This window comes from Pollachius pollachius (assembly GCF_949987615.1).
Source record: "Pollachius pollachius genome assembly, chromosome: 7".
NCBI lineage: Eukaryota > Metazoa > Chordata > Actinopteri > Gadiformes > Gadidae > Pollachius > Pollachius pollachius.
In genome coordinates this window covers 21,742,478-21,767,781 of record NC_136940.1, presented here as the reverse complement: position 1 = coordinate 21,767,781, position 25,304 = coordinate 21,742,478, and the positions used below count along the sequence as shown (strand labels likewise).

General features: G+C 48.0%; 1 protein-coding gene across 1 annotated transcript in view; it reads left to right on the top strand.

The window, feature by feature from the left end:
• The window catches only part of agbl4 (AGBL carboxypeptidase 4), a gene marked incomplete at both ends in the record, with an annotated part of 247,957 nt that overhangs the window by 92,653 nt on the left and 130,000 nt on the right, over positions 1-25,304 (top strand). The window contains one exon of the mRNA XM_079740054.1: positions 8,367-8,461. Within this exon, the coding sequence (XP_079596180.1) occupies positions 8,367-8,461 (95 nt within the window). The remainder of the gene's footprint in view (positions 1-8,366; positions 8,462-25,304) is intronic.

Genomic DNA, 25,304 nt, shown 5'->3' with positions numbered 1-25,304 from the left:
CACAGTGTTTCCCGGAGCGTTTGCAGATGTGCACGACGATCCTTGTTCTGGTCGCAATACCAGCAGACACGTCTCTCAGAGACGTGTACGTCCCTGAAAGCACTTCTGAGGATACTCGGAAGCTAGGCTAATTGACTTCCTCCGATGGAGGAAGTCAATTAATATGATTCTTTATTGTTTTGTCCTTATAGGCTTTGATCTTTTCATCATTCGTATGTGTAGCACTGGGGGTGTCCGACAGGTGAATCAACACAAAGAACGTGCGTGCTTGTGTGCGTGTGCTTTTGCCTGTGTTTACAAGTATGTGTCTGTGTCTAGCTGTGTGTATCTGTGTCTAGCTGTGTGTGGCTATGTCTGTGTCTAGCTGTGTGTGTCTGTGTCTAGCTGTGTGTGGCTGTGTCTGTGTCTAGCTGTGTGTGTCTGTGTCTAGCTGTGTATGTTTGTGTCCAGCTGTGTGTATCTGTGTCTAGCTGTTTGTGTGTGTCTCTTGCTGTGTGTGTAGGTGTGTATATGTGTGTGTGTGTGTGTGTGTGTGTGTGTTTGTGTGTGTGCGTCCATCGTTGTGTGTCTACACTTTTAACAGGCTTAACGGGTCTTGTCCCTATACCCGTGCCATCACCTTCAGCTGACATTGGTCACTGGGGACCTGAACTGTCAGATCGAACATCAACAAAAACGTGTGTGTTTGTGTGTGTGTGTGTGTGTGTGTGTGTGTGTGTGTGTGTGTGTGTGTGTGTGTGTGTGTGTGTGTGTGTGTGTGTGTGAGAGTCTGTGGGGGGTTAAAAAAAAAAGGGGTTAAAAAGACAACAGGATGGAAGTGAAAGACATCATCTATTGTCGATGTGGCAGAGGAACCAAGGCGGAAGAGACTGGGGAGTGAATGAGTGATAAAGGCAGAATCCATCTGGGGAGATGGGCACAAAATCCATTGTAGTGTGTGTGGGTATTGCCTTTTAGCCGCAGCGGACACCACTGCCATTGTTTACCTTTGTTAGCCAAGTGTCACATGGCTTCAGGTTGTCTGTGAGGTCCCAGAGGACACTTTCATGCCACCCCCCCCCTATGCCACAGCGCCCTGTGAGAAGCTAGTTAGGGTGGTAGCATTGGTTTAACAGAAAAGTTGTAGCCTGTGAAGTAATATTGATGTTGAATGTGGGAAACGGTCCTTCAGGGCGGATTTAGTGCTGTGGGGCGGAACATTTACTATGTTTTGGAAGTCAATCACACTGACGAAGGGCGGCCTCCAATCGCCTAACTGTCTGCCTGTGATGTACTTTATCAGCCCGTTTATCATTCTAGTGTTTTTTTTCCACGCTTCTCTGTTTGGTTTTTCATTGATTTACCGGCCAAAAAGGTTTAATTACCGGCTACGGCCTAAACTTTTCTAAAACGAGGTCACGCATGCATACAATATCGGAGCTGTTGCTCTCTGTGTCATGGGGTTTCCAATACGGTGGGTAGCTGGCGAACAGCGGTAGTGATCAGTGTGATCAAAGAGAGCCAGAAACAGGAACAAGCAGATCTGCCAGCCTTTATCAGGCTGGCTCTGACAGCTATTGACGGGCCCTGCTAGCTTTGCTCTGTTATAGGAAAAACATCCGCACCGCGAGTGTATCTGCCCTTGCTTTATGATCCAAGCTGTTTCATGGTGAATACACACATACACCAAGTGCTGGAAAACGTACCCTATGACTGTGATCCCCCATGATTGGGAGGTCCAGTGATGGCTCGTGTGCAAGCCGTGAGCACGTGGACTCATGGCGAGAACACACTCAGTAACACCCACACACACATACAGACACCTACACACACACATACACATGCACACACACACACACACACACACACACACACACACACACACTCACACAAACGCACACACACACACCCACACACACACACACACACACACACACACACACACACACACACACACATAAAGACATTGGACAAAGACGTCTGTGTGTTGTCTCTGTGGAGGCCCGGAAAACAGGTGTCATTGTTAGGAGCGGTGTGGTTAATAATTGATGCGAAAGGTTTCTTCCTGGAAGCGAGGCTATCTGACTGCCTGCTGGATCAATGGAGATCAAAAGACAGCGTTTGGCCCCAGAAGCCTTGGCAGCGTTCGGACAGCTCTAGTCCCGGGCTCTGGCAGTCTGCCTCGCCGACAAGACTGTGCTAAAGGTTAACCGAGAAGTTTGGGTAATAAATTTGTCATTTAGCCTGTCACCTGAAAGATTTTACAAGGAATGTTTGATTAATGGGAATAGGAAACGTGACGGAGGCTAATTTCACTGTGAAATTAGCCCCTCTGACCCTGTGTTCCACACCGTACAAAGAGTGACGGATGTTTTCGTCCACAGATTTCTCACAGTTTACCCCTTTAGCGCCAAAGACCTGCTTAAGTTTGCCGGGTCCATTAACAACAGACTTGTTGAGCCTTTTAGTTCTGCGTGTTTAATCATTGTGAGGACCGACAGACTGTTCGACGCAACATGCCTACCTGTGTTGTGTATCTAGGCTTGTAAATATTCCATTTGGGACATGCATCTCAGGAGAAATTATCTGGCATGAAAAAAAAAACACGACATGCTTTTATTTTTCTAATTTAATCTATTTTGATGCAGCAGAGTTGATAATTATCGTCGATGGGTATCGGGGGCGCGGGTTGATCTGCACTCGCGTGCGTATGTGTGTGCGTGCACGTGTGTTTGTGTGTGTGTGTGTGTGTGTGTGTGTGTGTGTGTGTGTGTGTGTGCACCACAGAGACACCTGTACCAGTCTGCTGTTTGGCTGCGATGAGGACGCAGGGCTTTGACACGCTCCGTCGACATGACAGCTCAGACAGCATGGATGTTAATCTCTTCTAACTGCTCCCAACCTAATTAAATCTTCCAGGACAGTGATGCACCAACACACACACACACACACATCAGCCATCATGCACACATTCATGCACGTACAATCATACACACACACGCATTAACACACACACACACACACGTGCAAAGCAGGGACACACACAAACACACATGCATGCAAAAGCACACATAAATGCGCCCATGCACGCACACACCCACATTTTGACAATTGTGAAGAACCGGCCGCAAAGCATTTTGTTAGGTGTGTGTTTGCGTGCATTTGTATGTGTTTTCTTGTGTGATTGTCCCCATTTACATGACCTGAACATCAACACATTTTTTCATATTTCTCACAGTCAACATAGAGGCTGCCACATAACAATATAAACAATTATAATGCAATGCAGTGCAAGACATAATGGGCATGGCATAAACAAGTGCCTTCAAGTACATGCTACAAAGCCCCGCATTTCACACCGTCCTTATGTCCTGGGTTTGGGAGATTCACTGTTAGAGGGACGGAAGAGTATCTATTCCTATATGTAATTGGAACCCTGTAGGGTCTACCTGATGTGGGCACAGAACATGTGTGAAAACACAGAACAAGCTGTGTTTTCCTAGCCTGTTTAGATTTAGTCTTCTCAAAAAGCATTCGAAAGGACCTGTGTGGACCAGTCTAATTATTAGTGATTTTGATCTTAAGGATTTGGCCAGTTTGCGTAGAACCTAGGTGAATTATTGACATTGTCTTTGTTGAGATTTAAATCAGAATCTCTTCTCATGGTGTACGTGCAAACTGAATTTGGGAAGTTGGTGAGAGCCATTGACATCCATTATATTCCAAACAAGTGTTTACCAGATCCCATAACTGTATCTTTGTTTACTCCAACACAAGTAAGCAAATACAAACTGCCCTGGCTTGGTAGTGTTCTTCAATAGTGCTCACAAACGATTAAGTTTCAGTGCTGTGTTTACACTCCATAGCACATACTCACAGACTATGACTGAGAGGTACGCAGTTAGAATCCTGAGCGATGATGGTTGAATTCTGAGTGCACAGAGAACATTTAAATAAGTTGCGATGCTAAGTGTAGGAGATGGTGTTTTTTAACTGATTGGAATGCACCCTAAGCATTCACCTCTAAATCAAAAGGACTGTGTGCATGTAAGTCGAAGCCACACAGTGTCTGATTCTGGGAGCTTGTGGAGTGGCTTGCAAACACAGCGATCACTTGTGTTGGAGACGGATACAGCTATCGGAGCTGCTGAATGTTTGTTTGGAATATGATGGAATGGAACGGAATCATGGAACTTCCCAGTCACATGTGATGGCACTGGTACTGACATGTGACCAAACCAAGCTGGGATCGCACACATGCAATATACTATTACAGCTTGATGAAATAACCAATAATCAATACCCTCTGTCCATCCCCAAACACCCGCAGTCAATAAATCGATTCGCTGTTAGAGCCTTCTGCATACAGCTTTCACGTAGACATCCCAAGACAGATTGCAGTCACTATGTACACCCAAGTATTTGTAATAATGAACCGGGGTAATACAAGCATTATGGACCAGTCGGGGAGAATGATCCCCCAGATGTCCTGGATCAAAAACAATTGATTCTGTTCTCATGGTGTTTTCAATGAGACAATGGTTGATGATATAGACTGCAATTTTAGTGTCTGTATCCAAAGTCCCAAGATGGCAGTGTCAACAGAAAAGTTGAGATTAAAAGTGCTTGGATTTGTACGTAATGTAAACAGAATGGGAGCGCTAACACATCTTTGAGGAACCCCTGTGTGGATGGCTTTAGACTCAGGTAATGTCAGACCTTCTGGGTACTGTTGGTAAAAAAAGATACCGCCTGATGATGTATGGGTAAACAGACGTTTCGTAGTGTCGCAATAATGCTTTTTATAACCCTTACCCTTAACAATAACTCCCAGCCTATCCAACCCTTGATCTGCTTTATTTAAATGAACATGTTATTGTATCCAACACACAGTTTGCTACATTAGTCACATCACTTGATTTAAAACACAGATATCCCTCAGCAGAATGATCGCTATAAGAATAACAGGCTGGATAGCGAGCTCAAAAGGTGTCCGTGTCCCCTCTGATCGCTCTGATTCTGAATGAACCCCTGCTGTCCACCACCTACCTGTAGCCATTGAGCAGCACTCGTACTTGCTGCATGATGACATGTATGGGAATCACAGTCAGTTGCTTTGATAAAGTCTCGAAAAAGCGCCATAGGGTCATTCTATAAGCTGGTTTCTATACGCACACTGGCTTCCTAGACCTAAATTGAACGGAATATGAGCAGATAGCTCATCATGCTGAGATACCATTAACCTAAGGATGCGGCTTAAGCTAGAAAAAGCAGATGTTGTTTTTACAACACTTTAGGGGGTATATATCGCTTTTTAATTTCCTCTGCATTATATCACGCCTACAATTCTTTGTGCTAGTATCTGGCATGGATATTCAAACATTTTACATTAAAGAGACAGATTTCCCACAGGGATCTCGTCGAATCGTTAAAGCACTTCATAAATTAAAATATACACACTTCAGGCAGAATGCTTTGTTATAATATTAAATCAATATAATCTTTTGTCTGCCTTACATTTTTTGGTGATGGAAGTGTTGGATTATTTCCCTAGAAAATGTAGCAACAAAAAGTCAAACACACACACGCGCATGCGCACACACACCCACAATACTGTGGTTTGATCATTAAACATTTTAAATGTCAATATTTTCTCGGTGTTATCCCGTGCCTGGATGAAAATCCGGATGCGTGTGTGTCTTGTGTGTAAATGTGTGTGTGTGTGTGTGCGTGTGTGTGAAAGTGTGTCAATGTTTCTCATGTGTAAAGGTGTGCTTTTCTTTTCTTTGTGTACTTGTGTATGTGTGTGTGTGTGTGTGCGTATGTATGTGTTTGTGTGTCTGTCGGCTGTGTGTGTTTGTGTGTGTGTGTGTGTGTTAGTCTGCCCTGTGTGCAACAGGCTTGCCTGTGTGTGTGTGTGTGTGTGAGGTATATACAGTAGTTAGGACCCGAGCAGCTGTTTATAGCTCCAGTAAACACTCCACTTAACTGTGGAGGGCAACAGCACCTCGTAAAGATGCAATCACTCTAAGTGACGACGACTGCAGCTGCAAACAACGAGACGCCCGATGACTCTGATACTATAATAGACAGGAGCGCTGCGCATTGTTCTAAAGCCCCCGCGCCGTGCGACACACACACACACACATACAAACAGAGACACACGCAGACACGTACACACACATGCACACACACACGCCCGCGCACGCACACGATCGTGCTGTCTCTCCTGCCGGGGCTGGAACAACGGGCACCCTGCACTTGGACTTGTTAGAGAGTCGTTTGCCACCTTTGTTATTGAGCCCGCCTGTGATATATTGCTTCCCTGCACATTGTCCTGTTTGTTTTGAGAAACACCAGTCTTCTCCCTCTGCTCTCTCTCTCTCTCTCTCTCTCTCTCTCTCTCTCTCTCTCTCCCTCTCTCTCTCTTTCTCTCTCTCTCTCTCTTTTTTTTTTGATCTGGTGCCTAGTCACAGGGGAAACGGATTCCGTCTTAATCACTTTGGCTCCAGTGAAATCACAGCGGCACAGGGGGGAGGCTAAGACGACCGCATGCGGTGTGTCAGCCCCTGCTACCGGCCCGCCTGTTCACCAGTCTTAACCCCCCCCCCTGCCCTGCCTACTTCACCTGCTTACCCCCCCCCCCCCCCCCCTTTCCCCCCCTACATACACAAGCTACCTCTAACCCCTAGCTTGTTTATTTCTTTACTTTGGTATTCATTCGCCGTCACTAGTTCTCTGTGTGCACCGTCAGGGCCTGTGACCGGCCACTCATTCGCCCCAGTGCACCTCACCCCACTAGGGTGTCTGTCACCCGTCCGTCTGTCCTTCCCAGAACCACCCAATATAATTCACACGTTAATATACATTCAAAATACGGAGAACCTTGGGAGAAAAAGAAAATACAATCTGGGGTTTTGCTGTGGCTGTAGACTGCAGGAAACAGTCCGAACGAGGCGGGCAGAATGAGGCGGGGGGAAGAATAAGGCCGAATTTGCCTGAGGCGGGAGAAAGGCTGAAAAGTAGCTCTTGCAACAGATGTGCAGGGCAGTAAAGTGTAATTGAAATGCCAGCAGCAATGGTCTTATCTCCCCGCTACAGGAACCCACTGCCAGTCTCAACATCAGTTAGATGTCATTTTACCTTCGTCTGAATCCGCCTGCCACAATCCCTATCCCCGCTCCTCTGATGCTGGGTGGGGGAAGGCGGGAAGAGAGAGGGATGATGGGGTGGTGGTGGTGGTGGTGGTGGTGGTGGTGGTGGTGGTGGCGGTGGTGGGCGGGGGGTGAGGTGAGGAAGGGGCAGGGGGAGAGGAAGAGGGTGGGGAGTCTGTAATAGGATTTCAGTAGCACCCAGTTAACTTCCACCACCTGGACTTGGTTGGTAATTTGATATGCTCCATCAATGGGATTCATTTGCCACACGGCAGCATTACGATCTCCATTCGTTTGAATTGTTTCCCCCGTGCACACATTCGCACAACGCCGCGGTCTACACACTCCCGCCCGACGGTAAACAGGATCCAGAAAAGAGTGGCTAAAGAAAAAATACCTCTAAAAACCTCTGCTGGTATGCAGGATAAATAAGTCATTCCAACCAGGAAAGGGAGCTCCGTCCAGGGCTCCAGCTGAGGCAGGCCACCTGGCGGGCAGTGGAAGCTGAAAGCACCGCCATCGGGGCCTAGCTGTGTGTGTTCCAGGCCAGGCTAATCATTGGTTTTTGGGCGGCCCTGTGTCCCTCTGGGGGACTGCTATGATGTCCTGCCAGATTACCGGCTCGCGCTGCCCCGGCGGAGAGGCTGCCTTTCAGCCTCAGCTTTGTGCCGTGACACGGGGGTCATCTGGGGGGCATTAAAGCGGCCTTATCTCCCCAATGTACTGATGACTTGTCATCATTTCATCGGCGTGGCGCTATGGGTGTCGGAGGTGTCGGAGGTGGTGCTGTTGGTGGTGGTGGTGGCGGTGGTGGCTCATCTCTTTTTTACTGCAGGGCTTTTATTTGTTTCAACCGCCGCTGTGTGAAAGGGGATGATTGAATTGTGGGGATTACATTTGTCCGTTTCAAAGTAAAAGTCGATGTGTCGCGTGTTCTTTGTTTCTCGGTGGTGTGGGTGATGGTGATGCCGTTGTACACCACATCACCGCCCCTCCCTGGTACCATTAGTTCGAGTTCAGATTTAATTTGTTACCCATACGGTGACACGGGTTCAATATGCGGCGAACCGGCTCTGTAGACAAATAGAAAGGTAACATAGAAAAGCACAATTGGGAACAGTAGTTTGTCACTATTATTATCATTTATTTCGGTTTTTGCCGCCTGCCACGCTGACTCCCCTCCCAGATACGTTAAGTTGATCCTGTGTTTTCGATCTGTGCCTTTTTTTTCAGCGGGTCATTTTCAACGTGGTGAACTTCTCAAAGACCAAGAGCCTGTACCGAGACGGCATGTCCCCCGTGGTCAAATCTACCAGCAGACCCAAATGGTAAGTGGCTGTAAACAACACACTCGCTTCCATGCCCCACGGAGAATATATTGCAGTGGGGGGTGGGGGGTGGAGGGGCGGTGCATTCTGGAACGCAGAGTACCCCTGTAGTGGTCGGGGATTGGTGAGCGTCTGCTGCGTTCTCACGGCGTGATGCCTCCTGCTGGTTGATATTACACAACGTCACCTCCCTCTTTGGGGGGAAAGCCAGAAAGTTTAGCGCACACCCACACACCCACACAACCACACACCCACGCACAGGCACACGTACACACACACACACACACACACACACACACACACACACACACACACACACACATACACACAAACACCTATGCTTCGATACATATATACATACACACACACTCATACACACACACACACACACCTTTAAGACTAATTCCGCAGATTCCCTGAGTCGATGCGTCTGGGCCTATTAGCATGTGATCCGGTGGTTGCCGGTATGATGGCTGTCTGAGGTAATAACGGTTGACTGACGGATGCAGATGAGAGAGAGAGTGTGTGTGTGTGTGTGTGTGTGTGTGTGTGTGTGGGTAGTGGGCCGTACCCGGGACCCAGCGGGGCGAGCGGGGTGGCGTGATGAAGTGTGGCCGTCCAACGCGAGCCCTGACATCTGTCATCAGACGGTGCAGGGCACAGCGCAGGAACACCAGGCATCTGCCACCCTGAGTTCTGGGAGTGTGTGTGTGTGTGTGCGCCTGTGTGTTTCTGTGTGTGTGTGTGACTAGGCTCGCCCAGCCGCCACGTGAAAGGTCCTAGGCTAATGGGAAGAGACAGTGGGCGTGTCCCGGTAGACAGGAGCAGGGGTTTGGGTTTTTGGGGGGAACAGGGGGACGTGGACGGGGGGACCACGGCTGCTGTGTTTTTTGCGATGGAAATAACATAACGCCATATCCCATACTTCTTCCACTCCCTGTCCTGGCAGTGTCAATACGGCCATCATTGATCACAGTCTTGGGGGGGGTGAGAATTTGGGTCCATCCATTTCATTTTTTAGGTGGCGTTGCGTTCATGTTTTATGCGTCCCCCCTCTGATCGAACAACGCGGTTGGCCATGTTGAGCTATTAATAAGCGGCCGTAAATAGGTATTAAGTGACAGCCTCAGCGGGGGGGGGTAACACGACGCCAGCCCCTGCTCCATCTGCTCTCCCCAGTCTCACCTGACGTCCTAAACTGCTTCATCTCGCCATCGTGCCACGCCGCCGCCACCACCGCCACCGCTCTCTCTCTCCGAGTCGTTTCCCCAACTGTCTAAAGGCTTCTGAGAAGCGAGGGCTGACATTGTTTGTGTCCCCACAAAGTGGTCAAGATGCTTTTAACACAGCCTCCCCTATTTGACTTTCCATCAGCACAACAAAGCACAGGCAGCTGCAAAAGTAGCAATCTTCTCTTTGACAGCTACAGATATGGAATAAATAGAAAGCCCAAAACCAGAGAGAGAGAGAGGGAGGGAGGGAGAGGGAGAGAGCTTTCCCTGTTGGATCCAAACACACACACGCATGCATGCAGGCGCAAACACACACCCACACACACACACACACACACACACACACACACACACACACACAAACACACAGATGCACTCAAGAGAGAGAGACAGACAGAGTGGAAAGAGGAAGGATAAACGGATACGAAAAAACAGAAAAAAGAGAGATACACTGAGACAGGTAGACAGAGCAGAGAACAGCAATGATCGAGCGAGAGAGAGAGGGCAAGAGAGGGAGAGAGAGATAGAGAGAGAGAGAGGGAGGAACGCCGGTGAGAATAGATTACTGCCCCCGCCACCACCACTCCCGCAGCCCTGTGTATTTATCAGAAGAGGCGTCAGTATTAGCCCAGGAATTGAAGCCTTTATCTCCCCGTGCAGGTGCCCCCACGTCCCGGGGCCCCTCGTCGGGCCGGGGCGCCGGAGGGGGCGGGTGGCTCCGCCAGCTCCGGCCGGTCTGGGCCCGGCCCCGCTGGTGCCCGTGAGAGACAGCTGGCAGATTAGGCCCCCGCAGGGCCCTTCACCGCTACAGGTGCAAGGATGTTCCCTCGCTCGATTCCTCGCTCTTTTGCTCCCTCCGACACTTCCTCCCTCCTTCCTCGTTTTCTCCTTCCCTTTCCTCTCTCCAACCCTCCAACACTTCCTCACTCCTTCCACGTTTCCTCCTTCATTTGTCAACATAACGTCCACACCATTCCTCCAACACTTCATTTTTCAAACCGTCCCAGGCAGCGTGACGCTGAACGGAAATAGTTAGCATAGTTATTGCAAGCCTTTACTAGTATCACTGATGGATGGGTGAGTAATGAACAGATGGGGGAAAAATTCGACCCAGGGTGTGGTGGAGGGTTGGATGAAAAGATAAATGAGACGTATAGATAGACTTGATAAATGGAAAAATGGACGGACGGATGGAATAGATAGCTCCGCTGATGTCGCCGGAGCCACGCAGCTCATAAAACCCTCGCCCGTGCTGCAGAAGCGTCAGACATTGCGCCTATCTGTCTCACCCTGTAGTTCCACATCCTTGGATTTAAATTGGCTCACAAGGCCGTATATTCATCCTAAACCGAATCACACATAGCATTACAGAGTGTGAACAGAGGTGACGGAGATGGCAAGTAGTGCAGGAAAAGAGGTGTGGAGAGAGTCTCTGCGAAAAAGATAGAAGGAGATAAAAAACCAAAACATTTTTGGCTGTCCAAGAAATAGGTCCCTGTGGGTGACTCCAACCAGGCTCCCTGAGGTCCGCTGTGGGACTGCTAGAGCAAAGAATTACCCAGCTCCTTCATTATTTGGGTCCAGAACCAGCTAATTAGAAACTCACGGTGTGTCGTATCGAGGTGTGTGTGTGTGTGTGTGGGGGGGGGGGGGTTAGGATGTCCCCCTACCTATATGGACCGAACCATCGGCACAAACAGATGTTACACGCGTCACCTTTTTATGTGCGACGTTGGATCGGGCCGAATCTCTGCAAGCTTGCGACGATACCTTTTGAACCGAGTTAATTATGCTTTCGCTAAACACTACCCGAAAATAAATAAAGAGATATAATTATTTCATAAATTGCTCTTCCCCGCGTACCCGGGAATGCCTGAAGGAAAAGGCGGTGCTCTGATCTCTTCACGGCGAATAAACGGTTTGAAATGGTGGCACAAAGTAACAACGTTGAGCTGGAGGGCTGCCGAGAGTGCACAAGAGAAGCACAGAAAACCGACAGGCAGACACTGTGCTGTTAAACTGAGCTATTCTGACCGTCACCAATCCAACCAGCCGCTGGCAGGGAAACCGAGAGAATGGAGTCGATGTGCGGTTCCGTCGAGTGAGTCTGTTTTGTTCAGTGGGGAAGTGAAATGCACCATAATGTGCTGCCTATTTACATTTTATTGAGAATAATAGTGGACACCTGATAGAGACAGCCCCTAAATGGAGATTAGGGGAGGGGTGAACCATTTTGGAACCCAGCTAATAGATGTGGAGCATAGCTCTGCCAGCCGATTCGCAAAATACCTTTTTACTTCAGACTTAATGGCTTTTGCTAAACAATTAGTAAAAACCACTCCGTTTTGCTAAACCCTTCAGTGGCAATCAATTGACTATAAAGTTTAAACATTGCGTACGTGCAAAGAGCCACCCCGCTCAAGTGGCGTCATGTGTGCTGCTCTCTGTTAATTAATGTGATACTTTCTTTCATCTGTCGGTGGTGTGGGTAAAAATAGCCGTACCTCCACCCACGCAGGCAGATGAGCGGTCCCAGCCAGCGGAGAGGAGATGCCAGACACGAGCTGCAGAAGTTAGCCCACCTTGGTCAAGGGTAACGGCTTCTCTATCCTTTTTATTAAAAAAGGGGAAAGAAATTTGAGTGCTTTTGCAACCCGGGGTGTTGGGCTCAAAGTCAGACGATCAGCCATCAGCCAGTCTGTGAGTCAGTCAGTCAATAAATCAGTCAGGGCGTTTTTCCCTTTTTTTGGGGTAAGGGGGTCCGAAATCCTCCTTGTAAGCTTGTGATGCAACAGCATAGTGGAATTCTATTTGGAGATGTCCGCTGCTCCGTCAGACTGCATGTTAGCGGTAATTGTTCTGTCAATCAGCACTGCTCCAGCCTGCCTGCTCCACTCACCAAGCGTTAAGCCCGGTGAGAGAGAGAGAGAGGGAGAGAGAGAGGGAGAGGGAGATAGAGGGGGAGGGAGAGAGAGAGAGAGAGAGAGAGAGAGAGAGAGAGAGAGAGAGAGAGAGTGAGAGAGCGATGAGAGAAAGGTAGAAGAGAGAGAGATAGGTAGGTAGAGAGACAGTGAGAGAGAGAGATACGTAGAGAGAGAGAGAGTGAGAGACAGAGACACATAGAGAGAGGGAGACAGTGAGAGCCAGAGAGAGAAAGAGGAGAAGGTAGGGTAAGGAGGTGGAGGTGAGACAGTGTGAGGAAAGTCTCTCCTGACCGTCTTCGCACCACTCTGTGGTTCCTCCCAGACTCTCTGCTCTCTCAGTCCTGATCTTTCTGTCCAGGTTCCCTGCTCTCTGTACCCTCCTCCGTCCAATTCAAACTCCAATCAGAAACTGTGGGGGTATTTTATTTAAATACTCCCACATTGAGTTTATATTTGACCCCTGACTGGTACCACGGTGTTAATTCATATATCTTCACCAGGGTTGTTAGATGTAAGAAACTGTGTTTCAAAGGAAACTGACGTAGCCTGTATTTAAGCGCAGGCCCGTCGAACCAATCAATGGTGCTTACAAGGCGATCGCACAATGTTTAAACTACAAAAGGTTCGCCCATTTTCTAATTGGTAGTAAGCGAAGCAATTCAAGTATTTGTTAAATAACACTATCTCCTTCTTTAACCTATATACATATAATATATATATATACCTTTATCAAGTTGAGTCACTATTTATCAACACAACATTAGTATTCATGAACATGTCATATTTCAACACAACAGCAATCTGCATCTGACACATAAGGCCTACATTAGGTTAGCCATCTTGCTGGAGACGTCCCAAATTCAAGATATGATTCCACACATTTCAGTTGACACCACATTTCTTGCTCTGTTTTGCTGCTTTGCCACATGGTCACTTTTGAACCATTTCTAAAGTGACCTTTCAAATTCTCACACCCCATCGAGTGTTTCACAGAAGTCAGCAAGGGAGAAGCTCCTCTGTTTGAGGAGCTGTGAGTCAGCCACAAAACTAGAGACGTGGCGCTGTGTGCACAGACTGGTGGGGAAGGTTGAGGTAAGACCCCGGGTCTCTCTCTCTCTCTCTCTCTCTCTCTCTCTCTCTCGCTCTCTCTCTCTCTCTCACACACTTTATATCTCTCTCTCTTTGTGCTCTGTGCTCTGTGGATCCTGTAGCCTCACACAATCACCACACACAAACACACACACACACACACACACACACACACACACACACACACACACACACACACACACACCAACAGCACCGCCGCACTCACACAATTAACCATGTGGCATGCCTTTTAATAATAGACCCTTTAATTGTCGACAAATGAAGAGTGATGTAAAATAGCTAATAGCTTGCGCTAATTAATAGGAGAACCCAATGCTTGTTAATTAAGGGCAAACAGGACAAGGACCGGCTCGAGTAATTTGAGCAATAAAAGCGGGACTAACGATTCATTTCCAAACCGGCACGCTCCATAAAAACGTCAGGCAGGCAAGTCCCCCGTTTCTGCTCTGCAGGAGAACGCCCCCAGACCCCAGTTGGTCCCTCCATTATGACGAGCACCCCCGACCCAGCCCAGGGGATACACCAAACGCATACGCACAAACACACACACACACACACACACACACACACACACACACACACACACACACACACACACACACACACACACACACACACACACACACACATAAACACATTTATAAATACATACACACAACCCCCCCCACACACAAACATAGACAAATAGATACCCCCCCACACACACACACACACACACACACACACACACACACACACACACACACACACACACACACACACATTCACAAACAAACAAACATATACGCATAAACAAACACAGGCATAAAAAAAGAAGAGAAAGACAACGAAGATATAAGCAGCCCTGTGTGCTGCTGCCCTTCCTAGGGCTAAGCATTGTCATGAGAAGACGAATGGCGGCTATATAGAGACACTCTGAGATTATAACATAGATTATTTCCCACCGCCTGTGTCTCGGCGGCATGCTTTATCGTTTGCGATGCTTGTTTAGCAGCAGAACACAATGTATGGAGATGAATGTATTCCCAGTGCAGTTGTTGAATTATATTGCCACTAGTTTGTATTAATTTAGCACCTCTGTGTTTGCCCTACCTAGTTACCTCTCCCTCTCTCTCTCTCTCTCTCTCTCTCTCTCTCGCTCTCTCTCTCTGGGGTCATAATTCCAGCCCAGCGGCTGTAGCAGCAGGCAGATCCCCAGCTCAGGATTCTGACACGCTGTGTAACTTTTATGGCCCAACATCCCTTGTGAGTGCGGCGTTCATTCAAACTTTCCCCCATCATTCCACCCTGACGGTAACACTTGGATCTTGTAATATTCTTTTCATCACACCTTTATTCTGGTCCTCGAATGTTGCAATAAAAAAAAGAAGATGAGCCCTGCCTTTCCACCGTGTTGTCTACTTACCCCATGTGCTGAGAACGGTTAGATTCATTTGACAGTATTCCTCATACAAGATATTTAGATTAAAAAAGTAATATATGCCACCTCTCAAACAACATTGCCCGTGTGATAAGAGGGAAGAGGACAAAATCTTTTAATATAAAAACCAAGTGCAGAAGAGATGGGGAGATGCATTGACACCTAATAGTGTGTCAGCCTTTTTACCCTCAGAGAGGAAATGGAGAGTGCCGTGAATCTAAGTGAATACTCGGGATGGGTTCCTAGATGTCAATGTATATGGGTAACATCAGGCACAACCCCAAGCAGAGCTCGTGTTCCGGGGGCAATTACTCTCATTCCAACCCCTAGTCGGGCAGACTTTAAAGATTTGCAAGGGGAAAGTGATTACAAAGCTCTATTTTATTAGATGCAATGGCACCTCTCTCTATTTCCACTTCCCCATTCCATCGGTACTTCATTCTCCTCTATATGCCATCCGAACAAATAGGAACAAGGGAGGGGGAAAGGTGAGAGAGGGAGGGAGAGAGAGAGAGAGAGAGAGAGAGAGAGAGAGAGAGAGAGAGAGAGAGAGAGAGAGAGAAAGAGAGAGAGGGAGAGGACTAGGGATGGAAGGCAGGGGCAGAATGGAGCGGGAGAGAGAGAGATGGTGAGAGAGGGAATGCATTACCAATCGGATCTATCTCCTGCCTTCCCAGTTTCTCTGTTCATGGAAGCTCATTAGCATGCCTCTAGAAGGAGCCAAAGAGGATTATATGGAGGAAATAATGTGACAAAATGTTACAAATAGATTAATAATCTACCAGATGAGGGTACAGTGGTGTGGGGTTGTGCGTCGGCAGTTCAGCATATGAGCAAATGCGTGTGTGTGTGTGTGTGTGTGTGTGTGTATACGTGCATGTGTGCGTGGGGTTTGCATATTTCCCTGAAGAGCCACTGAGAGACAGAGCCAGGGAAGACAGGCGCGAGGTCTATTGCACCGAGATAGACAGGCTGCTCCTGGCTCTCTCCATTCAACCCACAAATGACTTACCTGGACAGTTTTATGTTTGCCTGGAGGAGAATTAAAAAGCCACTTCATTCTCCACTTTTAGCGGCGGCTACCCGTGTCAGTGCTGCCCTCCATGAAAACGCTCTAATCTAAATGCTTTTGTCAGGGGAGATTCGGTAGATTGCAGCAGGCAGGGGTACAAATTGGTTGTGTCATCTTATAATGAACTAGGTGAGGCGTTGCAGTTTGGCTGCGGCCGAGCGTCCTCCGATCACACGACTGTAAGTAAGCTGGAGCTGCTTTAAGCATGGCTGCATGGCCGCCGAGGCTCCTACGCCTCCCCCTCCTGCTCCATCCCACCCCCCACCCCCACCCCCCACATTGTCTCCCTGCACACGACAACAAACCAAGATAGTCTTCCCGATGGTGGGTTGGACTCCGGTCCGATGTGACCAGCTTTCCCTTTTTGCAACTTTCCAAAGGTTGCAGGATTCATTCACGTTGGTTTTCCACGGATGTGGTTTGCATTGCTTACAGCGGCTGTTTTGCAGAATAGATGGCGGGACGTCTGTGTGGTGCGACTGGGCCCCTGGCTGATGGGTTTTCTCAGGGATTATCAGGGGTGCTCAGCAGGTTGACTGTGTGACCCACTGACCCTGGCTAAAGGGGCTATGGGTATCTCAGCAATTCCCCCCCAAAAACCCATGCTGTCTGTCAGGCTGACGGGACATATCAGTGGGCGGTGAAGGTGTGGCTCCTATCTGGGTTCCGCCCGGACGGGGCCTTTTCACGCCGGTTCCCTCTGCCTGCGCTGACCATCTCTCTATCTCTCTGTATGTCGGAAACTATTATAGAGAGAGGAAAAACCTTGGCCATGCTAAAAGTGGAATGAATTTGTGCAGCTAAAGCAATACATCCTGCCTTAAAAAACGATTAATCGACCTAGATGCATTAATAATAAACCTATTGCGTATCTATAGCATGATACGGATGATATATACCCTATATATGTTAAGGGTTATCTTGATTTTCACCAACTCTGCTAAGTCAACACAGCGGTAGTAGTTTGCTAGATATAGGCTGCCTCAGAGTGTATCTGCAGCTGGCCGGCCCCCCAACCATTTATTTGCCTGCTTTGAACATAGCTCCTTGAAGAGTTCTCCTCCTCCTCCTCCTCCTCCTACTCCTCCCACTCCTCCTAATTGCCTCCGCTTTCCCTCGATAACTCTCATTGCAGTTTTTATTAAAACGTAAACTTTTTCCATCTCTCTCTCTCGCTCTCTCTCTCGCTCTCTCTCTCACTCTGTATCTTGATCTACCTTGCTCGCTATCTCACCCCATCTCCTATTTAAGCTCCCTATCACTATCTCACTCTTTTTTCCTCCTCATGTACTAATATATGCATGTGTCTATATATATTTAGATATCTATGTATATCTTTATGTATATTGAATGCGTGCATGTTGAACGTAGATCCATATCCATATCCGCGCTCACCGGTAGCTCACGGCCGCCGTCACCAGCCCCTCTGACGGTAGAGTTCTCTGAGTTTGCCGGCCTTCACAACAGCCCTGATGATCCACTCCTAGCCGTGTCCCCTCTGTTCCCGTGAATTGGTCTGTGTATGCCTCGCTTTACCTCTTTGCCAGGCACTTCCCCTCATGTGTGGACCGCGTCTTAAGCGCTTTCGCCGAGGATGTGTGAAGTTTTGTGGAAGTGTGAAGATGGTAGAATGGATCTGTCTCAATATGCCCGTCCCAGATTTAATTACCGCTGTGTAAAGGGTAAAGCGGGAGGGGAAGTTACGCTCAGGAGTGAGTAAGATGCGTACAAAATGAGGCATAGCTAAAATGATGCATCATTTTGTGTGAGATTGCTTGGTAATTAATACATGCAACAGTGTTTCCCACAGACAGAAGCAATGTGTGGTGCCAGGGCCGGACTGGTGGGGGTGGGGGGAAGGAGTCCTGACGGAGGGTGGGGGGGGGGGGGGCCCAGACGGGAGGGTTCTTGTATTTAACTTTTTGGGTAAATCAATAGTATAATGTAACAATAGAGTGGCAAAGTCACGCCCCTTCCGGTAGAGCCCATGGGACCTTTGAGATCGAAACATATGAATGGGTTTCAATCGAGAGAAAGTAATTATTTTCTGGTCCCAGTCTTTATATGCCCTGGATTACACATATGCTGTTTGTGGATTTAAATGATAGTTTTTCATGTAAAGAAAACTAAACATTTTCAAGTTTGATAATGTTAGGTTTTGTGTGAGGCCGCTCTGTGAACTACAGCTCTTTGCTGCTCTCGACGCGAATGATATACGTCACCACCCGCACTTGGAACTCCGGTACAGACATGGCAATCTCTCTGCTCCACTTCACAATTATAAGTCGGGGCATGTGGTGAGTTTTAGTTATGCTGATAGGGAGATTGTCGGTCTTGTCCACGCCAGTCGCAGGGAGCGTGACGTCACATACGAGAGATGTAGTCTTTCTCATTGTGTTTTCTCTACAGCCTTTAACTGAACAATTGCCCAATAAACGGTCAAACTCTTGACATGAAAATTGATCATTTAAATCCACTAACAACATGTGTGCGTGTTCGTGTGCGTATGCGTGTATGAACGAGAATGTCAGGGAGAAAGAGTGCTACTAGAAGATGAATGAACGGAACGCTATTTATATTTAAAAATCGCAAAAAAAAAAAAATCAATTTGTGGCGCTCGGTGTTGATTCTGTGGCACTGCGCCACACATTGGTCTATGTATGGGAAACACTGCAATATTAATACTCCTGTAAACACCTCCTGGTGACTGCAAGGGAAAAATGAAGTATACTGTATTTAATTGGTTTAAAACAAGTCATTTTTTCATTTTTATAAAGCTATTAATTCTTTACCTTAGGATCCTTTTTAACTAGCTAGCTACAGTAGCTAGCTAAGCTTCATATCAATCCTTTCCATATTTTATGTCTTAACTCCACATATGTTGCAGGGAATCGTGTGTTTTTGTGTGTGTGGGTGTGTGTGATGTATCCTGTGTCTTTGTCCTCAAGTGCTTCCTGCCACGTACCCATGTACCCATGTACCTATCAGCTCCCGAGCGGCAGATTTTCCTGCGCTGCACGTTTTCTCCTAGCCATCGCTGTAGGACAATGACGACGCAGGATGGGCGTAGTGGCTGGAGGAAAACCGGGCCCATCTGAATAAAGACCGGGCCCATCTGGTGATGGCTGGCACCGGCCTTTTGTAATTTGGTAAGGAGCTAAGCATCTGGGGCCCGCTAATGAAACTAAAAGCAGAGGAAAGGCCCCTGGCTACCGCAAGCTTCCTCTGGCCTTGGGAGACGGAGGGTCTGTGGGTGGGGGGCGGGAGAATGGATGGAGTCAGGCAGCGGCCAAAAGGACCAGAAAAAAATAAAAGAAGTGTGCAGAGAATATGAAAGGTCTTAAAGAGACCGAGATGGCTCCTGTGAGATATCAGGCGAGGAAGCCAAGTAGGCCATTAGAAGCGTTCCGCCATAAAAGGAAGACAGTGGTGTCTTTATATGTGGCCCATTAACTCGGACTTTCATGCAGAGATATTGCACTTTGTGCTGCTATAATGACCAATATAATGATACGGCAGCATATATATGATGCACTGTTAAAAACAACATTCCTGTTAAATAGAGTTATGTTAACTAGCTGCATCCGTTTTTAAGGAGGATCTTCAGACACTAATGGCTCGCCTGATGTAGGCCTAGGTTCCCGCCCAACAAGGTTACCCTTCTTCCGTCTGGCTCCTCTCTTTAAAACCTTTTTATTTTTGGATTCATCTTTGTGCTGAAAGCAAAACATGAAGCTAGCCCTCATGAAGCTAGCAGTTCAAAATGGGCTTTCTTGCTACCGATGACATTCTTTCTCTACACCGTGCACGCCGAGATTATTTTGGAATCTATTTTTTCTGCTGGTCCAGATTTTGGCAGACACTCTACTACTCCTACGCCGGCTGCGCTAGCCCGCGTCTCGCAGTCGACGTATGGAAGAGAGTGCTACAGGCGGTCTCGCTAAAACTTTATTATTATTGCAGTCCCCGTACTCCTCCCTCGGCCTGATTTCCCAGTGGAAATGAGATGAAACGGCAATCACTTCCTCTTTTTATTACTGTCATCTTTGTTTTCTGGCCCGCGGTTTGTGGATTGTGTCGTCTCTGCCAGCGCGCTCACAGAGGCTTTTGCACCTTTGAGCTTCCATCTGAAGTCGCGGGAAAGAAAAACACAACAAGGCAAACAGACAGGAAGACAAAAACACATCAAGAACGGCGACGGCGGCGGAAACCACCCTCCCCGGTACGACGCGAGTGACAGGGGTTGGAGGGAGACGGTAGTCCTCATATGAAGTCTGTGAACTGCAGTGGGTCGCAGTTCCCCTGGCTGATGATCCGGTTGTCAGGCGGGTTGTTTATGATGGGATGGCGAGAGACGGCGTCCGCCCCAGGCCCTTCGTTATCCAGCCCATCTCCCCCCTGGGGTCCAGCCGAGGATGTGTCGGGAGGGGAGATCAGGAGAGCAGATTGACTGGGGGGGGGGGGACGCCATGGGGATGGGAGAGGAAGAGGAGAGGGAGGAGGAGAGGAAGGAAAAAACGGTTAAAGGATATGGAGGAGGAAGAGGAGGAGTTGACCCCCCCCCCCCCCCCCGATATGAAGCAGAGGTTGAAGGAAAGTAGAGGGGGAGGAGGAGGCAGAAGAGAGGAGGGAGGAGAGGTAAACAACAGTATAAAAAAGGCAGCGGTTAGAGAATAGAGGTGGAAGGAGCCGCACAAAACTCCACAATATAAAAAAGCAATGCTAAAATGACAGAAGGTGGAGGATTGAGGGAGGATGAGGGCAGCGAAGTAAACCCAACCATATGAAAAAAGCGAGAGGTTAAAGGACGGAGGGGGAGGAGGCGGAGGAAGGGAGGCGGGAGGTGAGGAAGCAAATGGAAAGGGAGGAGCGGTAAACTCCACAATATGAAAGGGAAGCAAGAGGCTAAAGGCGAGAGGAGCAGGCCGGCGAGAGGGAGGAGGAAGGGAGGGAGGAGTCCCCCAAGGTTTCCCTCCCCCTCACCCCGGCGTGGCGAGCGGAGAGCGGAGCAGGCCCTCAGTGCGGCGCTCCTCGAATCATTTATTCATCGGCTTCATTAGGAGGGAATTACAAGGCAGCTTAAGGACCAGCAGGTCACTTGCTTGCTGTCAGGGAGCGCGTCTCCTAATGAATGCCTCCAGTCTGTCCTTTCTTGTCAGCAGTTTGGAGATGGGAGCACGGAGGAGGCTTTTAAGAAACTAATAATAATATAGACTTTTAAATAAAGAGCAACAGGTTCCGGGAAATCAGCAGGGTTATCTTTGGCCCTTTTTAATTAAGACGCTGTTATTGTTTCATCACGCGGCCACGGCTGGCTTCCTGGTCGTTGTTGTTGTCGTAGCCGCTAATGAGTGACCTATTGAATTGGATTCCGTCCACTTATGCAATAAACAAACGATTCTCGGTGCTCCCGCGACTCCTCGCCATCCCTTTAACGCTAATGAAATTTTGTGACGCTGGCTGATTCTCTTTCTTTTTTTTCTCACTGTGCCACATTTTGGGATCATTTTCCCTCTAATTAACGCCGGTGATTTTGGAGACAGCAGAGGGTAACCTTCAGCGCCCGGCCCGCACGCCCGTCTCGGCGGTATCTCCTGCCTATCTCATCAGGACGAGCAGACATCACAACACAACAGTGATTGTCCTCTGGACCTTCACACGTGTAATTACCGTATAACTGACAAAGATAATTAAGGAGGCGGAGAGGGAGACAGATCGTGTCATTAACCGAACAATGCCGTCCAATCTACTCACCGTGGATCCTTTGCTTCCTGAATCAACCGGCTGACACGTCTGCAGTGCAATCAGCCCCCCCCCCCCCCCACACACACCTCCACACCCCGAAACCCCCACATCCCCCCAACCTCTTCTCCTCGTTGGGCGACAATCACCCAAGAAAAGTGAGTGCACCCAAATCTCAAGAAATATTCTACAGGAGAGAAACCGATTAGGCCGTTAACGGTTGAATATTTTCCGAAACAAAAATAAACTGACAATCTGCGATGTGTATGATATTCACTCCAGATGAAAGCCTTGTCTCTGCAGCCTCCAGCCATTTAAAGAGCGGCTTACGTCTGTTTTGTAAGTAAAAGTTGCCTCAAACACTGACCCCCAGAGCCATTGTTGTAATGACGAGGAGAGCGAGCGAGTCTGTGTGTGTATAGTTAAACGGTGGCAGCGTAATGGCAGTTCCCAACATTTGTGTTGTTGAAAGTTTTCCTGTCACTTACAGTAAGTGGGCATTTGGCGGCAGCCTGGTGTTTTGATGTTTCCCATTTGTTTATTTGTTTATTTATTGTCACCCTGGTCAGGGAAGCCATTTTTCTTCTCAGTACATCTGGGTGCGAAAGAGACGCGTGGGGAGAGGAGCACTTAGGTTGATAACAAGAATATGTGGTGCATTGCCAGGAAACATATCATATCCATGTTGGTCGCTGTTCGCAAACAAATAGCATACGAATGTTGGCTCTCATTTCAAGGCTGGTAAGAACCATATTATAACATAGTGCAAGAGACACTATCCAGGGCAGCAGAGTGTGTTCACGCTACACCTGTACTGCAAAAATAGAATATTATGTACATAGGACATAGGAACTAGAACATACCAAAGGTGGCATTTCACCGGGGGTTGTTGGGGTAATTATGATTATGGATTAAGTGGATTTCAAATGGCTGATATAATAAAACAAAATGTACAAAGTATAATTTAAAATTTGTACTGCATTCAAATCTAGGACAATATTTTGTTTGTGTGTATGTGTGTGTGTATGTGTGTTACTAATGTGGAGACTTGTTAAGACATATTTGATGTTTGTAGTTGTGGCCTGTACCACAAGCACTGAGGTGCGCCTTTGCGTTCAGCTGCTGATAACATCAAACACTACTGAGAAAGTCACCCAAGGGTCACCTGGAGAGCCTCTTCCAGGTCTTTTCGCCTCTCCTATTTTGTTTGATTTACTCCTCTCCTCTCCTCTCCTCTCCTCTCCTCTCCTCTCCTCCCCACCTCTTCTCTTCTCTTCCCACACCTCCTCTCCTCTTCTCTCCTCCTCTCCTCTCCTCTCCTCTCCTCCCCACCTCTTCTCTTCTCTTCCCTCTACTACTCTCCTCTCCTCTTCTCTTATCTCGCTCCTATTCGCCTCACTTCACTCCTCTTCTCTTCTCTCCTTTTCTCCCTCTCCACCTCTCTTCTCTTCCCTCCCCTCCTCTTTTCACCTCCCCTCTCCTCCTCTCCTCCCCTCTCCCCTCCTCTTCTCTCCCTCCTATCCCCTTTCCTCCTCTCTTCTCTTCCCTCCCCTCCTCTTTTCACCTCCCCGCTCCTCCTCCTCTCCTATCTCTCGCCTCACTTCACTTCTCTTCTATTCTTTCTCACACCTCTCAGTATTGACTCATCTCCGCCTCACTCCTTCCATATAGACAGAGACGCATATGGACACACTGTGTGCTCCGGAGGGGCCGGGACCCTCCACGCCCTCCTATGCTGTGATACCAGGGAGGGAACCAGGAAAGGAACCGGGGTCCCTGGGGGAAGGGGGGAGGGGATACTCAGTTTAAGTTGAACTACTACTCATCTGTCAGAGCAGTGTCAGACTTCTGGATGTCTATATCTCAGCCATGTCAACTGGCTGGGTTAAATTGTGTGTGTGTGTGTGTGGGGGTGTGTGTGTGGGGTGTGTGTGTGTGTGTGTGTGTGTGTGTATGTGTGTATGTGTGTGTGTGTGTGTTTACTTGTATGCATTTGAGTGTGTATGTGTGTGTATGTGTTTACTTGTATGCTTGTGAGTGAGTGTGTGTCTGTGTGTCTGTGTTTTTTTGTGTTCACTTATATGCATGTGAATGTGTGTGTGTCTATGTTTATTTGTATACTTGTGAGTGAGTGTGTGTGTTTTTGAGTGTGTGTGTGTGTGTGTGTGAGTGTGTGTGTGTGTTTGTGGGTTGGTGTGTCTGGTGTTCACACATCCTGGCATCTCTCCTGTTCCCCTGGCCAGGCCAGCATCTGGCATGCAGAGATTGCTCACTCATCAGCCCACTTCATCACCAGTCCCAGGGAGTTGAAGAGGGCTGTCAGAGACCACACTGAGGAGCCTGCTCACTCCTTTAAAACCTACACACGCACAAACCAAATACATATACACACACACACACACACACATACACACACACACACACACACACGTATACACACATACACATATACACACACACACACACACACACATACACGTATACACACACACACACACACCAACACACACAAACACACACACATACATATACAATCACACATACATATACACAACCCCCCCGTACAGATACACACACACACACATGTGCACACATATACAAACAAACAGGCATGAACGCACACACACACGCATTCATACACAAACACACACATAAACACACATTCGCACTCCTGCGCACACACATACAAACGAACACGCATGAACGCACACACAAACAGACACATACACATTCACACGCATGCACACATTCACAAACACACACAAACATACACACACCCCCGCACACACACATGCACACTCATTCATGTCTCCAGTTGCAATGCAGGAACTAAGCCAGCAGTCCTGAAAAAAAGGGAGAAAAGTGATTGTGCGAGTGGATTGACACAGATAACAACATGAAATGCTTAAAGAACATGAGCTTAATGCGTTTGGCAAAGAAGGTGGCTGTTTGTTGTTTTTTAAGTTGTTTTGGGTACATTTTGGACTACTTTGTTTGGAACCGGGCCTATTCCAGTTGACATGCTTTATCAAGTTGTTACACGCACGCCTCGACGCTTGTGTCTGGCCGGCCGTCTGCCACACTCATGCAGGACTCAAAACATACAAAACATACATCTTCATCATTTATCATCACTTGTTTGGACTCTCACCTACAGGGCTAATTACAACAATAAGCCAGGGGGATTGTGTATCTGTTGGACAACATTTCTGCAGATGACCGCGTCCTTGTGTTTTCCTTTTACCCTGCATTTCAGCGACCGAACCGGCGCTGCGCTTTAAACTCTATCCAACCGTCCATTTTGATTTTTCCCCGGCGTGAACATTCTCGACATTCTGCTCCC